This window comes from Erinaceus europaeus, chromosome 7 (genome assembly GCF_950295315.1).
Source record: "Erinaceus europaeus chromosome 7, mEriEur2.1, whole genome shotgun sequence".
Lineage (NCBI taxonomy): Eukaryota > Metazoa > Chordata > Mammalia > Eulipotyphla > Erinaceidae > Erinaceus > Erinaceus europaeus.
This window is the reverse complement of record NC_080168.1, coordinates 84,477,581-84,489,681: the sequence shown is the minus strand read 5'-3', so window position 1 is coordinate 84,489,681 and position 12,101 is coordinate 84,477,581. Positions and strand designations below refer to the sequence as shown.

The 12,101-nt window shown below is 42.7% G+C and overlaps 1 protein-coding gene across 1 annotated transcript in view; it reads right to left on the bottom strand.

Moving 5' to 3' along the window:
* LOC103112195 (phosphatidylinositol 3,4,5-trisphosphate 3-phosphatase TPTE2-like) overlaps nt 1-12,101 on the bottom strand; it is a 71,370-nt gene that overhangs the window by 2,034 nt on the left and 57,235 nt on the right. Inside the window, exons 21-23 of the mRNA XM_060193516.1 lie at nt 9,852-9,943; nt 5,669-5,764; nt 1,645-1,715 (exon numbers count right to left, since the gene is read on the bottom strand). Coding sequence (XP_060049499.1) covers nt 1,645-1,715; nt 5,669-5,764; nt 9,852-9,943 — 259 coding nt within the window. The remainder of the gene's footprint in view (nt 1-1,644; nt 1,716-5,668; nt 5,765-9,851; nt 9,944-12,101) is intronic.

Below are 12,101 nucleotides of genomic sequence, written 5' to 3'. Positions count from 1 at the left end.
CTAAATGTCCATCAAGAGATGACTGGATAAAGAAGTTATGAGGGGCAGGGGTAGATAGCATAATAGTTATACAAAAAGACACTCATGCCTAAGGTTCCTAAGTCCCAGGTTCAATCCCCTGCACCACCATAAGCCAGAGCTGAGCAGTGGTCTGGTAAAAATAAAATTAAAATAAGAAGTTATGAGACAGGGGTCAGGTCCCAGCACACCTGGTTTGAACACACGTTACCACACGCAAAGATCCACGTTCAAGCCCCCAGCTGACTCCTGCAGGGGGGAAGCTTCCTGAGTGATGAAGCAGGGCTACAGGTATTTCCCTTTCTTATTTATTTCAGAGAGAGACAAATTGAGAGAGAAGAGGAAGATAGAGAGGGAAAGAGAGAAATACATCTGCAAGACTTGTGAAGCTTTTCTCCAGCAAGTGGGGGCCAAGGACTTGAACGTGGGTCCTTGAGCAATGTAATGTATGTGCCACTATCCAGCCCCAGCCCCATCCCCTTCCCTCTCGTTTTCTATCTCTAGTCAATAAATAAAATATTTTTTAAAAGAAGTTACAAGATATATACTTCATGGAATACCACTCTGTAATAAAAAAAATATGATAGCGTATCCTTTGGGGCAATCTGGATGGAACTGGAGGTGATTATGCTTAGCAAAATAATTACAGAGATGAAAGAAAACTGGATGATTTCAGTCATATGTGGGATCTAGAAAACTGAAACATGAACTTGCAAAAAAAAAAAAACTGTCTCTAAGACTAGAAGAACTGTGATGGTTGCCATTGGGAGGATGGGGACACAGAACTTTGGTGGTGGGTACAGTGTGGAACTAGACTGTTACCTTACAACCTCGTAATGACTGTTCGTCATAAATTCAAAGAAAATGGCTTGACAAACATAAATTTTCATAAGAGGAATTTATTACCCCACTCAAGATCTGAATCTGTTTTAATTTATAATGCATGGATCTTGTGAATGATACAACAGTAGTGCTTATATCTATTTGGTTTTTTTTGTTGTTGTTGTTTAACATTTTACTTATTTATTCATAGGAGAGAGAGAGAGAACCAGGGCATCACTCTGGCACATGTCATACCAACGAACAAACTGGGGACCTCATGCCTTTAAATTCAATACTTTAGTCAAGGTCATGGTGCCACCTCCTAGCCAACAAGGGTAGCCATTTTTAAACAAGCAGATAAAGATGTGTAAGGGGGAGTCGGGCGGTAGTGCAGCAGGTTAGGTGCACATGGTGCAAAGTGCAAGGACCAGCATAAGGATCCCGGTTCGAGTCCCCGGCTCCCCACCTGCAGGGGAATTGTTTCACAAGCAGTGAAGCAGGTCTGTAGGTGTCTCTCTTTCTCTCCCCTCTCTGTCTTCCCCTCTTCTCCCCATTTCTCTCTGTCCTATCCAACTACGACGACATCAATAACTACAACAGTAAAACAGCAAGGGCAACAAAAGGGAATAAATAAATATTTAAAAAGTTTTTTAAAAAATATGTGTAAGGGAATGAAGAACAATGAATGACACAAAGATTTTCTCTTCTTTCTATGAGTTTCTGGCAATCAGTAGACATACTTGCCATCATCCCTTCCACAAACATTGGAAATTCAGCTGTTTCTACTGCATGATATAGCCATACCTGCTGTTACGTACAAACGACGTATGAAACCAGAAGAAAAATGGACAATTGTTGTAGAATTTAGGCAGATCCTAAAAAGACATAGTTTTAAAAGGTTATCTTTCCTATTAAAACTCATACCAAGAAATAATCCTAGAGGAATTAAAATTTATTTTTATGTCTTTTTTTGATAGAGACAGCCAGAAATTGAGAGGGAAGGGGGAGATTGAAAGAGAGACAGAGACACTTGAAACACTGCTTCACCACCTTTAAAGCTTTCCCCCTGTAGTTGGGGACTGGGGGCTTGAACCCAGGTCCTTGCACACTAACATGTGCACTTAACCAGGTGTGCCACCATCTGGCTCCCTATTTAACTTTATTTTAATGAGAGGCAGACGACAGACACCAAGGCACTGCTTAGCTCTGGCTTTTGATGGTACTGGGGACTGAACCTGGGACCTTAGAGCCTCAGGCATGAGATCTTTTGCATAACCATTATGGTATCTCCCCAGCCCCAGACCAATGTGTTTTAAAGATAAAAAATAAAGATGTAAGTATTGTTATACAGAAAGCCAACCTTTGTCATTTTAACATCTTGGTTTTTATATTTTTTTCTTACATGAAATTAGTACATGAAAACTGGGTTAGAACATAGAAATAATGAATGAATGATTTTTTTAAAAAACACTACAGTTCAGCTCAGATTTATGGTGATGCTGGGGACTGATCTTGAACTTGGGAGCTCAAAAGCCTTTGGCATGAAAATCAATTTGTATAAACATTATGTTGTCTCCTCAACACTGAACAATTTTTTAATTACATGCTTTAAAAACTGTTTAGATATGATCAGCCTAAACCTCTAATAGATCCCTCTCTCCACCATCACTGGTCATTTCCATTAGAAACATCATCATAAGCCCTCTTGTGGGCCTCTCCAGGACCTTGCCCTCTCCACAAAGCTGCAATGTTAGGGACTGCCCCACTCTCAGGAGGGAGGTTGGGTTAGCCTACTTTGCCACTCAAGGAAGACTGGTGTTGAAATGAGTGCAGCCTAGAATATTTCTAGCTATGACCATGGACTGCAAGCTCAGACTGACAGGCACTCAGAGGTCAGATAGGTTCCTGTGCTAAATAGGAATATATATGGGCCCTAGATCAGATAGACAGTTTAAATAGTCAATGGTATTTATATACTTTTCTCATGTTTGGGAGCTACTCTCTGCCCTGACCCAGCTTTCTAGCCCTATTCTCTCTTCTGACACCATCTACCCAACAACATTTTTAGTCCACCTGCTTGTTACCTATCAGGCTCAGGCAAAAATGACTAAATTCACGGGTCTCTTGGAACCTACCTAAAACAGACTTCCTAGCTTCTTCCCACACAAAGATCCCTAATTTCATCTGCTCTATTCCTACCTTGGGTTCCTGTTTATTAAACAATTTTTACTGCTTTATATCTTACCACCTTTCAGCCAACAAGTTGCAGATGCTACTATGACGCCATCCTGACTTCTCTGGGCAGATGACCTCACCAATGTGTCCCGAAGTCTCATCTCTCAAGAATCCTACCCCCCACTAGGGAAAGATAGAAACAGGCTGGGGGGTATGAATCAACCTTCCAATGTCCATGTCCAGTGGAGAAGCAATTACAGAAGCCAGACCTTCTATCTTCTGCACCCCATAAAGAAATTTGGTCCATACTCCCAGAGTGATATAGAATAGGGAGTTTCCAAAAGAGGGAATGGGATGCAGAACTCTGGTGGTGGGAACTATATGGAATTGTACCCCCATTATCTTACAATCTTGTTAATCATTATTAAATCACCAATTAAAAATGTATTGGGTGGTGGTGCATGTGATTGAGAACATATGCTACAATTCTCAAGAACCTAGGTTCGAGCCTCCGGTCCCCACCTATAGGGGGAATGATTTGCAAGTGGTGAAGCAGGGCTGCAGGTGTCTCTCTGTCTCTCTCCCTCTCTCACCCCCTTACCTCTCGATTTCTGGCTGTCTCTATCCAATAAATAAATAAGGATAACAAAGAAAAAGATTTATAAAAAATGTGTTTAGGCAGACTGACAGGTACTTGGAAGTTATACAGGCTCCTGTACTAAATATGAATGAATATATATGGGCCTTGGGTCAGATCAGTGGGGTAAACAGTTCATTGAATTTATATAATTTCCTCAAGTTTGGGAGCTACTCTCTGCCCAGATCTAGCTTTCCAGTCCTATTCTCGACTCTGACACCATCTTCTCAGACAATATTTTTAGTCCAACTCGATGTTAGTTATTAATATTAGGCAAAAATTATCAAAGTCATGAAGCCCTAGAAGCATACTTAAAGTAGACTTCCTAGCTTCTTTTCACCCTAAAACCCCTATTCTGCAACCCACAATGACCCTGGGTCCATGCTCCCAGAGAGATAGAGAATGGGAAAGCTATCAGGGGAGGGGGTGGGATATGGAGATTGGGTGGTGGGAATTGTGTGGAGTTGTACCCCTCCTACCCTATGGTTTTGTTAATTAATCCTTTCTTAAATAAATTTAAAAAAACCCTATTCTCCATGCTCTATTTCTACTTTCTGGTTCCTATTTATTAAACATTTTGTCCTGCTTTATAGTTTGCTGCCTTTTAGTCAACAAGTTGTGGATGCTACCATAATTCCATCCTGAACTCCCTGGGCAGATGACCTCACCAATGTGTACAAGAATCTCACCTCTCCAGAGCCCTACCACACTAGGGAAGGATAGAGACAGGCTAGACAGGCTAGAGTTATGTATCGACCTGCCAACATCCATATCCAACAGAGAAGTAATTACTGAAGCCAGACCTTCCACTTTCTGCACCTCATAAAGCATTTTGGTCCATACTTCCCAGAGGGGTAAGTGAGGGAAATACCAAAAGGCTCTGAACTCCAATTCCACTGGGACCCAGAGAGAGAAGGAGCGGGGGGGGGGGGGGGGGGGGAGGAAAGATACTTGGAAGTAGTAGGTGTGACTTAGAAAGAAAGAGAAAGCAGGACCATAGGAAAAAAGGGGGGAGGGGCCGAAAAAATATATAAATATAGTTATAGAAATAACAGTCAACTCATATCTGTGATCTTGGGAGAACTAATGCAGTTTCCATGGAGAAAATGGGGACACAGAATCTTGTGGTGCGAAAGGTGGGAAATATATCTCTGTTGTTTTATAATTTTGTAAATCAGTATTAAATCACTAATGAAAGATAAAATAAAGTAGCTCCTGAGGGAAAAAAATTGTGTTTAAGGCTGGGGAGATAACATAATGGTTATGCAAGAAGACTTTCAGCCATGAAACACCAAAGGTCACAAGCTCAGTCCCTAGCACCATGATAAATTAAAGTTGAGTAGTGCTCTAGAGTAGAAAAAAAAGTTATTATTATTATTTATATATTAAATATTTTTATATATTAAATATAAACAATATTTATATATTTATTTTATTTATTTATTCCCTTTTGTTGCCCTTGTTGTTTTATTGTTGTAGTTATTATTGTTGTTGTCGTTGTTGGATAGGACAGAGAGAAATGGAGAGAGGAGGGGAAGACAGAGAGGAGGAGAGAAAGATAGACACCTGCAGACCTGCTTCACCGCCTGTGAAGCGACTCCCCTGCAGGTGGGGAGCCGGGGTTCGAACCGGGATCCTTATGCCAGTCCTTGTGCTTTGCACCACCTGCGCTTAGCCCGCTGCACTACAGCCCGACTCCCAAAAGTTATTATTTTTTAAAATCTCTGACTTGTCTTTCTCCATAGCTAGAGATTGACATCTCCTACCATCTTCCTTGTTGGGAACTGCTGCAAAGAGAATCCCAGGGTGGGGGGGCAAATAGCATAATGGTTATGCAAACAAACTCTCATGCCTGAGGCTCCAAAGTCTCAGGTTCAGTTTCCCACACCTCCATAAGCCAATGCTGAGCAGTGCTCTGGCTAAAAAAAAAAAAAGAAAGAAAGAAAAATCACAAACTAGAGTCATTTCAAAGACCAGAGAGGGACAGTAAGTTTAAGCTGCTTCTGGGTTACTCACCGAAGTCGAATAGAATTGTACCTTTACGTCGTCATAGAGTAGTGGGCAGTTGACTGGTTTAATTACTATTTGGTCTGCTTCCACATCATGAAATAACTGTGAATGAACCAAACAGACTTCAGAACTGCACTCCTAGTTAGTAATGAAATAGTCATAGCAGTATAGCCCATGTTAACTGATCAGGGCCCCCTATACTTTTTAAAAATATTTATTTATTTATTCCCTTTTGTTGCCCTTGTTTTATTGTTGTAGTTATTGTTGTCATTGTTGTTGGATAGGACAGAGAGAAATGGAGAGAGGAGGGGAAGACAGGGAGAGAAAGATAGATACCTGCAGACCTGCTTCACCGCCTATGAAGCAACTCCCCCGCAGGTGGGGAGCCGGGGGTTCGAACCTGGATCCTTACTCGGGTCCTTGTGCTTTGTGCCACCTCCGCTTAACCCGCTGCGCTACCGCCCAACTCCCGTGGCCTCCTATACTTATAAGTACACTTGCTCTCACTTACTTATACTAAATGTATAAGTAAGTGCTGATCACTATTTCTAGAAAGTTGCAATACGTTTGAACTACTTTTAAATATATAGTTTAAATGTTTTACTTATTGGATAGAGATGCAGAGAAATTGAGAGCAAAGGGGAGACACCTAGAGCCCTGCTTCATTGCTCAGTAAGTTTACCCACTGCAGGTTGGGACTGAGAGCTTGAACCTGGGTCCTTGTACATTGTCATATGTGCATTCAGTGGGGGTGTGCCACCATCCTGCCCCTATTTAAACTTTTTAAAAGCCAACATGTTTGAGTGTGAGGTACTGCTGAAAAGCAAAACACTGAATTTTCTATTACAGTTTTTTGTTGTTGTTGTTCCTCCAGGGTTATTGCTGGGCTCGGTGCCTGCACCATGAATCCACCGCTCCTGGAGGCCATCCCTTTCCCCCTTTTGTTGCCCTTGTTGTTGTAGCCTGGTTGTGGTTATTATTATTGCCATCATTGATGTCGTTTGCTGTTGGATAGGACAGAGAGAAATGGAGAGAGGAAGGGAAGACAGAGAGGGAGAGAGAAAGACAGACACCTGCAGACCTGCTCCACTGCCTGTGAAGCGACTCCCCTGCAAGTGGGGAGCAGGGGGCTTGAACCAGGATCCTTACATCGGTCCCTGTGCTTTGCACTTAACCCACTGCGCCACCACCCGACCCCCCCATTACAGTTATATATATATATGGAGAGAGAGAGAGAGAGAGAGAGAGAGAGAGGGTGAGAGAGAGAGAGAGAGAGAGAGAGAGAGACGGAGAAGTTGAGAGGCAAGGAGACACAGATATCTGCAGTACTGCCTCACTGCTCATGAAGCTTCCTTCCCCACTGTAAGTAGAGATGGGGCTTTGAAGCTGGGTCCTGGAGGTGCAGCCACGGAGTAACACTTGTACTGTACTGGGTATACCACTGCCCAACCCCTCTATGAGTTTAAATAAAATAACTATAGGGGAATAACAGTAAGCAAGGATCCAGGTTCAAGTCCCTGGTCTCCACCTGCAGGGGGGAAGATTCACAAGTGGTGAAGCAAGCACTACAGGTGTCTCTCTGTCTCTCTACCTCCCCCACCCCTCTCAATTTCTCTCTGTCCTATCAAATAAGAGAGAGAGAAAAAAAGAAAGAGACATGTGCGCTCAATCAGGTGTGCCACCATTCAGCCCCGAAAAAATTTTTATAATTGAGAAGAACATTGACAAGATAATCCATTCCAGATAGGGACCAGTGAAGAGAAAGAGGGGTGGGGATCAACAAAAAACATGAGGTAGAAATTAAGAGAATTGTGTTCCAAGGGTCAGAGGTTCATGGGGACTGGGAGGTTTCCAGTCCTCTTGAAATGGAGTTTGCTGGCAAATTTACTGTTGGATATAAACTGAGATATGACAAAGCTATGGATTAAGAGTTCAAGCTCAAGGGCCGGGTGGTGGCGCACTTGGTTGAGTACATGTTACCATGTGCAAGTTCCTGGTTCAAGCCTCCAGGCCCTGGTTCAAGCTCCTAGTCCCTACTTGCAGGGGGAAAGCTTCATGAGCAGTGAAGTAGGTCTGCAGGTGTCTCTGTCTCTTTCTCTTTTATCCCTTTCTTCCCTTTGCCTCTCAATTTCTCTCCCACTATTCAAAAAATGAACAAATAAAATAAGTTCAGGTTCTCTTGAGGCCAGGTGGTAGCACACCACTTGAGCACACACATTACCATGTACAAGGACCCCAGTTCAAGCCCCCAGTCCCCACCTGTCATGGAAAACTTCACAAGCAGTGACACAGTGCTACAGGTATCTCTCTGTTTCTGTCTCCCTCCCTAACACCTTCCTTCTTAATACTTTTCTGCCCTATCATATAAAGTAATAATAATAATAGTAATAATAATTAGAGTTCAAGCTCTCATACATAAATAAACAAGATGTTTTTAATAAGTTCTCAGCCATTTCTCTTCATGGCCCTCATGTAATCTGTCACACGAGTTATCCTGCAACTTCATTCTGTTTCTGCATGATTTATGCTTCACTTCTTTGAAATAGAAAGTTTGCATCTTGCATACCTGAGGGGGGAAAAGTTCTCATAAAAAGGGGAAAAAATGTAATATGATGCATATATGATGACAGACCTGTGCAATTTCAAAATGTCTGTATACACACAAATACTAAACATTGGGGGCCAGTGGTGGTTCACCCAGCAGAGCACACATATTACCATGTGTAAGGATCAGGATTCAAGTCCCTGGTCCCTACCTACAGGGAGTGGTTGGCATGGGGGAGCTTCATGAGTGGTGGAGCAGTGCTGTAGGTGTCTCTCCTCTCTCTCTCTCTCTCTCTCACTCTCTCTCTCTCTCCCCCCAGCTCTATTTCTCACCCTCTATTCTATCACAGAAAAGGGGAAAATCGAATATTATGTTGCACACCTAAAACTAATATAATGCTATGTCAACTGTTTTTTATTTTCTTATTTTTTAACTATTATTTTTTAATTTTTATCTATAAAATGGAAACACTGATAAGACCATAGGATAAGAGAGATACAATTCCACACAATTCCCACCACCAGAACTCCATATCCCATGCCCTCCCCAGATAGCTTTCCTATTCTTTACCCCTCTGGGAATATGGACCCAGGGTCACTATGAGGTGCAGAAGGTGGCAGGTGCAGAAGGTCTGGCTTCTGTAATTGCTTCCCTGCTAAACTGAGTATTGGCAGGTTGGTCCATAATCCTAGCCTGTCTCTCTCTTTCCCTAGTGGGGCAGAGCTCTGGGGAAGCGGGGCTCCAGGACATCTTGGTGGGGTTGTCTGCCCAGGAAAGTCCAGTTGGCATCATGGTAGCATCTGGAACCTTGTGGCTGAAAAATATTGACTGCCCCATCCTATAGTTTTCAGTGAAGAGAATCCTCTCCAATCATACACTCCTGTGTTATTTCTTCTTGTACAGTTAGGATATCTGAGTTAGAATGACTTGAGACATTGCTAGGTAGAGATTCTTGGGCTCTATTCTGTATTTCCTAAATTATACTTTTGGAATATGACATTAAAAGCTGTATCTTTACAAGTTCCTAGGTGATTTTTATACACACTAACATTTCAGAATGTGTCTTACAATAAAATAACTAAGAGGAGAGACCAGGCAGTGGAGCACCCAACTAAGTGTACACATTACCATGTGCAAGGACCTGGGTTCAAGCCCCCAGACCCCACCTGCAGGGAGGAAGTTTCCCAAGAGGTGAGCAGGTATGCAGGTGTCTCTCTTTTTTCTCTCCCTCTCTATTTCCATTTCCCCTCAATTTCTTTCTGTCCTACCCAAAATAAATAAATATTTTTTTCAAAATGGGAAGGCTAAAATGCCCTCACTACCTTAAAAAAAATAAGAGGTAAATATAGTTAAAAATCACTTAGATACAGGACTTCCCAACTTGATTCCTGAGAATATTTGTGGAAAATATTCCTGGTGGCATTGGTGGAAAAGTGAGAGACAAAGCAGTGCTGAACTGAAAATGTGTTCTAAAGAACCGCTTTTAAATAGCAAGTTTAAATTAGCACTAAGTTGTAGCTCTACCCAGTGACACCAAATTGAATGGTAACCAGAAAGTCCCTCTTTGTAGTGTGGAGGCCAGCTTGCTAAACTAGCACAGATTTAAGACAAACATCAGAGTATTCAGTTTATAGGCTCTCTTACCCGGAAGTTTTTTAAACTTGAGTATAGATAGAAGGTCTTTTGCTGCATTGCTATTTGTAAATTCAGATCAGTACCGTTTCCATTTCCAACACCTGAATACAATGAATGAGATGGGTTGGTTAAAGTAAAGGTCAATGAGTCTCACTAATTAACACCACGGATTAAGAAAAAAGAAAACAATATTCTGCCTAACCAGGTATCAAGATAGAATAATCTAATAGGACTGAGAAAATGAAAACACAAAGTTCAATTTTTTTTTCCTCCAGGGTTATTGCTGGGCTCGGTGCCTGCACCATGAATCCACTGCTCCTGGAGGCCATTTTTCCCCTTTTGGTTGCCCTAGTTGTTGCAGCCTCGTTGCGGTTATTATTGCCATTGTTGACGTTGCTTTGTTGTTGGATAGGACAGAGAGAAATGGAGAGAGGAGGGGAAGACAGAGAGAGAGGGGAGAGAAAGATAGACACCTGCAGACCTGCTTCACCGCCCGTGAAGCGACTCCCCTGCAGGTGGGGAGCCGGGGGCTCGAACTGGGATCCTTACGCCGGTCCCTGCGCTTTGCGCCACATGCGCTTAACCCAAAAGTTCAACTTCTAAGACTTAGAATCCCATTGCTTCTCTTTCAGAGAACACAACTCACAAGTTCTTGTACTAATATGCTGCTGCTTCAGACTTCTTCATAATGGACTAAATTCCTCTTGCGCAAGTTTAAAATTAGTTCTTAGTACAGTCATTATGAAAGCATATAACAGCTATATCAAAATTTTTCTGTGGTGTTTAGCATATATTCACAGACAAAAGTTTTCTTGCTCTCTGCCTTTTTTTTTTTTTTTCCTTTCACAGGCCTACTTCCCTTAGCTGTTCCTCAAGGGTTGATTTTTCTCAAGCCAGCCCTCTATGACTTTTTATTGCTTTTCCTTATTTATTTTTGCCCTTTATTTGAATGAGAGGGAAGGATACACAGAGATCACCAGATCATCACTCAGCTCTCGTTTATAGTGGTGTGGGGATTGAATCTGAGATTGAGGCCCCACTGAGATATCCCTCTGTCCTACCTCCCCTGAGGGAGGGTGAGCTATGCAGGGAAGACAGAAGGCTGACAGGGCATGGGATTGTGAGACTGATCCCTCAACCCATGCTCCTTATTTTTCTTTCTTTGACCTCAGTGATAGTTAATGTAACCACCTTTCCTGATGATGTTGGATCTCTCTCTCTCCACTCATGGAAACTTTTCTTTTTTATTCATAGCTCTAGTTTATGGTGGTATGGAAGATTGAACCTGGAACTTCAAAGCTTCAGGCACGAAAGTCTTTTGTATAACCATTATGCTATCTCTCCCACCCCAATTTTTTTTTTCTTAAGGTTCAGAGGATTTTTATTCCTGGAAGTACTGGTAGCAGCTGTCTTTTTTTTTTTTCCAACATATTTATTTATCCCCTTTTGTTGCCCTTGTTGTTTCATTGTTGTAGTTATTGATGTTATTGTTGTTGGATAGGACAGAGAGAAATGGAGAGAGGAGGGGAAGACAGAGAGGAGGAGAGAAAGATAGATACCTGCAGACCTGCTTCACCGCCTATGAAGCGACTCCCTGTAGGTGGGGGTCCGGGGGCTCGAACCTGCATCCTTACCTTGGTCCTTGCGCTTTGCGCCATGTGCACTTAACCTGCTGCACTACCTCCTGACTCCCCGCAGTTGTCTTTTAATGTACCCTCACACAGGGGATGCAAGACTCACCCTGGAAAAGAAGCCAGCTTCCTCCTAGCCCACTCTGCTCTCCCGTAGGGAAGGTTTGAGTATGCAATCCCTCTAGGAATATTTCCTGGACCCTCAGGAAATCTAGGTAGATCTACAGTGTACTGCCCTCCCTACACACACACACACACACACACACAGGCCAACTCTTTGGCTATGTACTCATTCTACTGACTACTCAGAGACTCTTTGAGGAAAGGAAAATGTCAGCACAGAAATGAGCCCAAAACAGGAACTCGGTAGTTACTCATAAAAACAATTTGTGGGGGAGTGGGGCAGTAATGCAGTGGGTTAAGCGCAGGTGGCGCAAAGCACAAGGACCAGCATAAGGATCTTGGTTCGAGCCCCTGGCTCCCTACCTGCAGGGGAGTCGCTTCACAGGCGGTGAAGCAGGTCTGCAGGTGTCTCTCTTTCTCTCCCCGTCTTCCCCTCCTCTCTCCATTTCCCTCTGTCCTATCTAACAACATCAGTAACAACAACAATAATAACTGCAACAAGGAC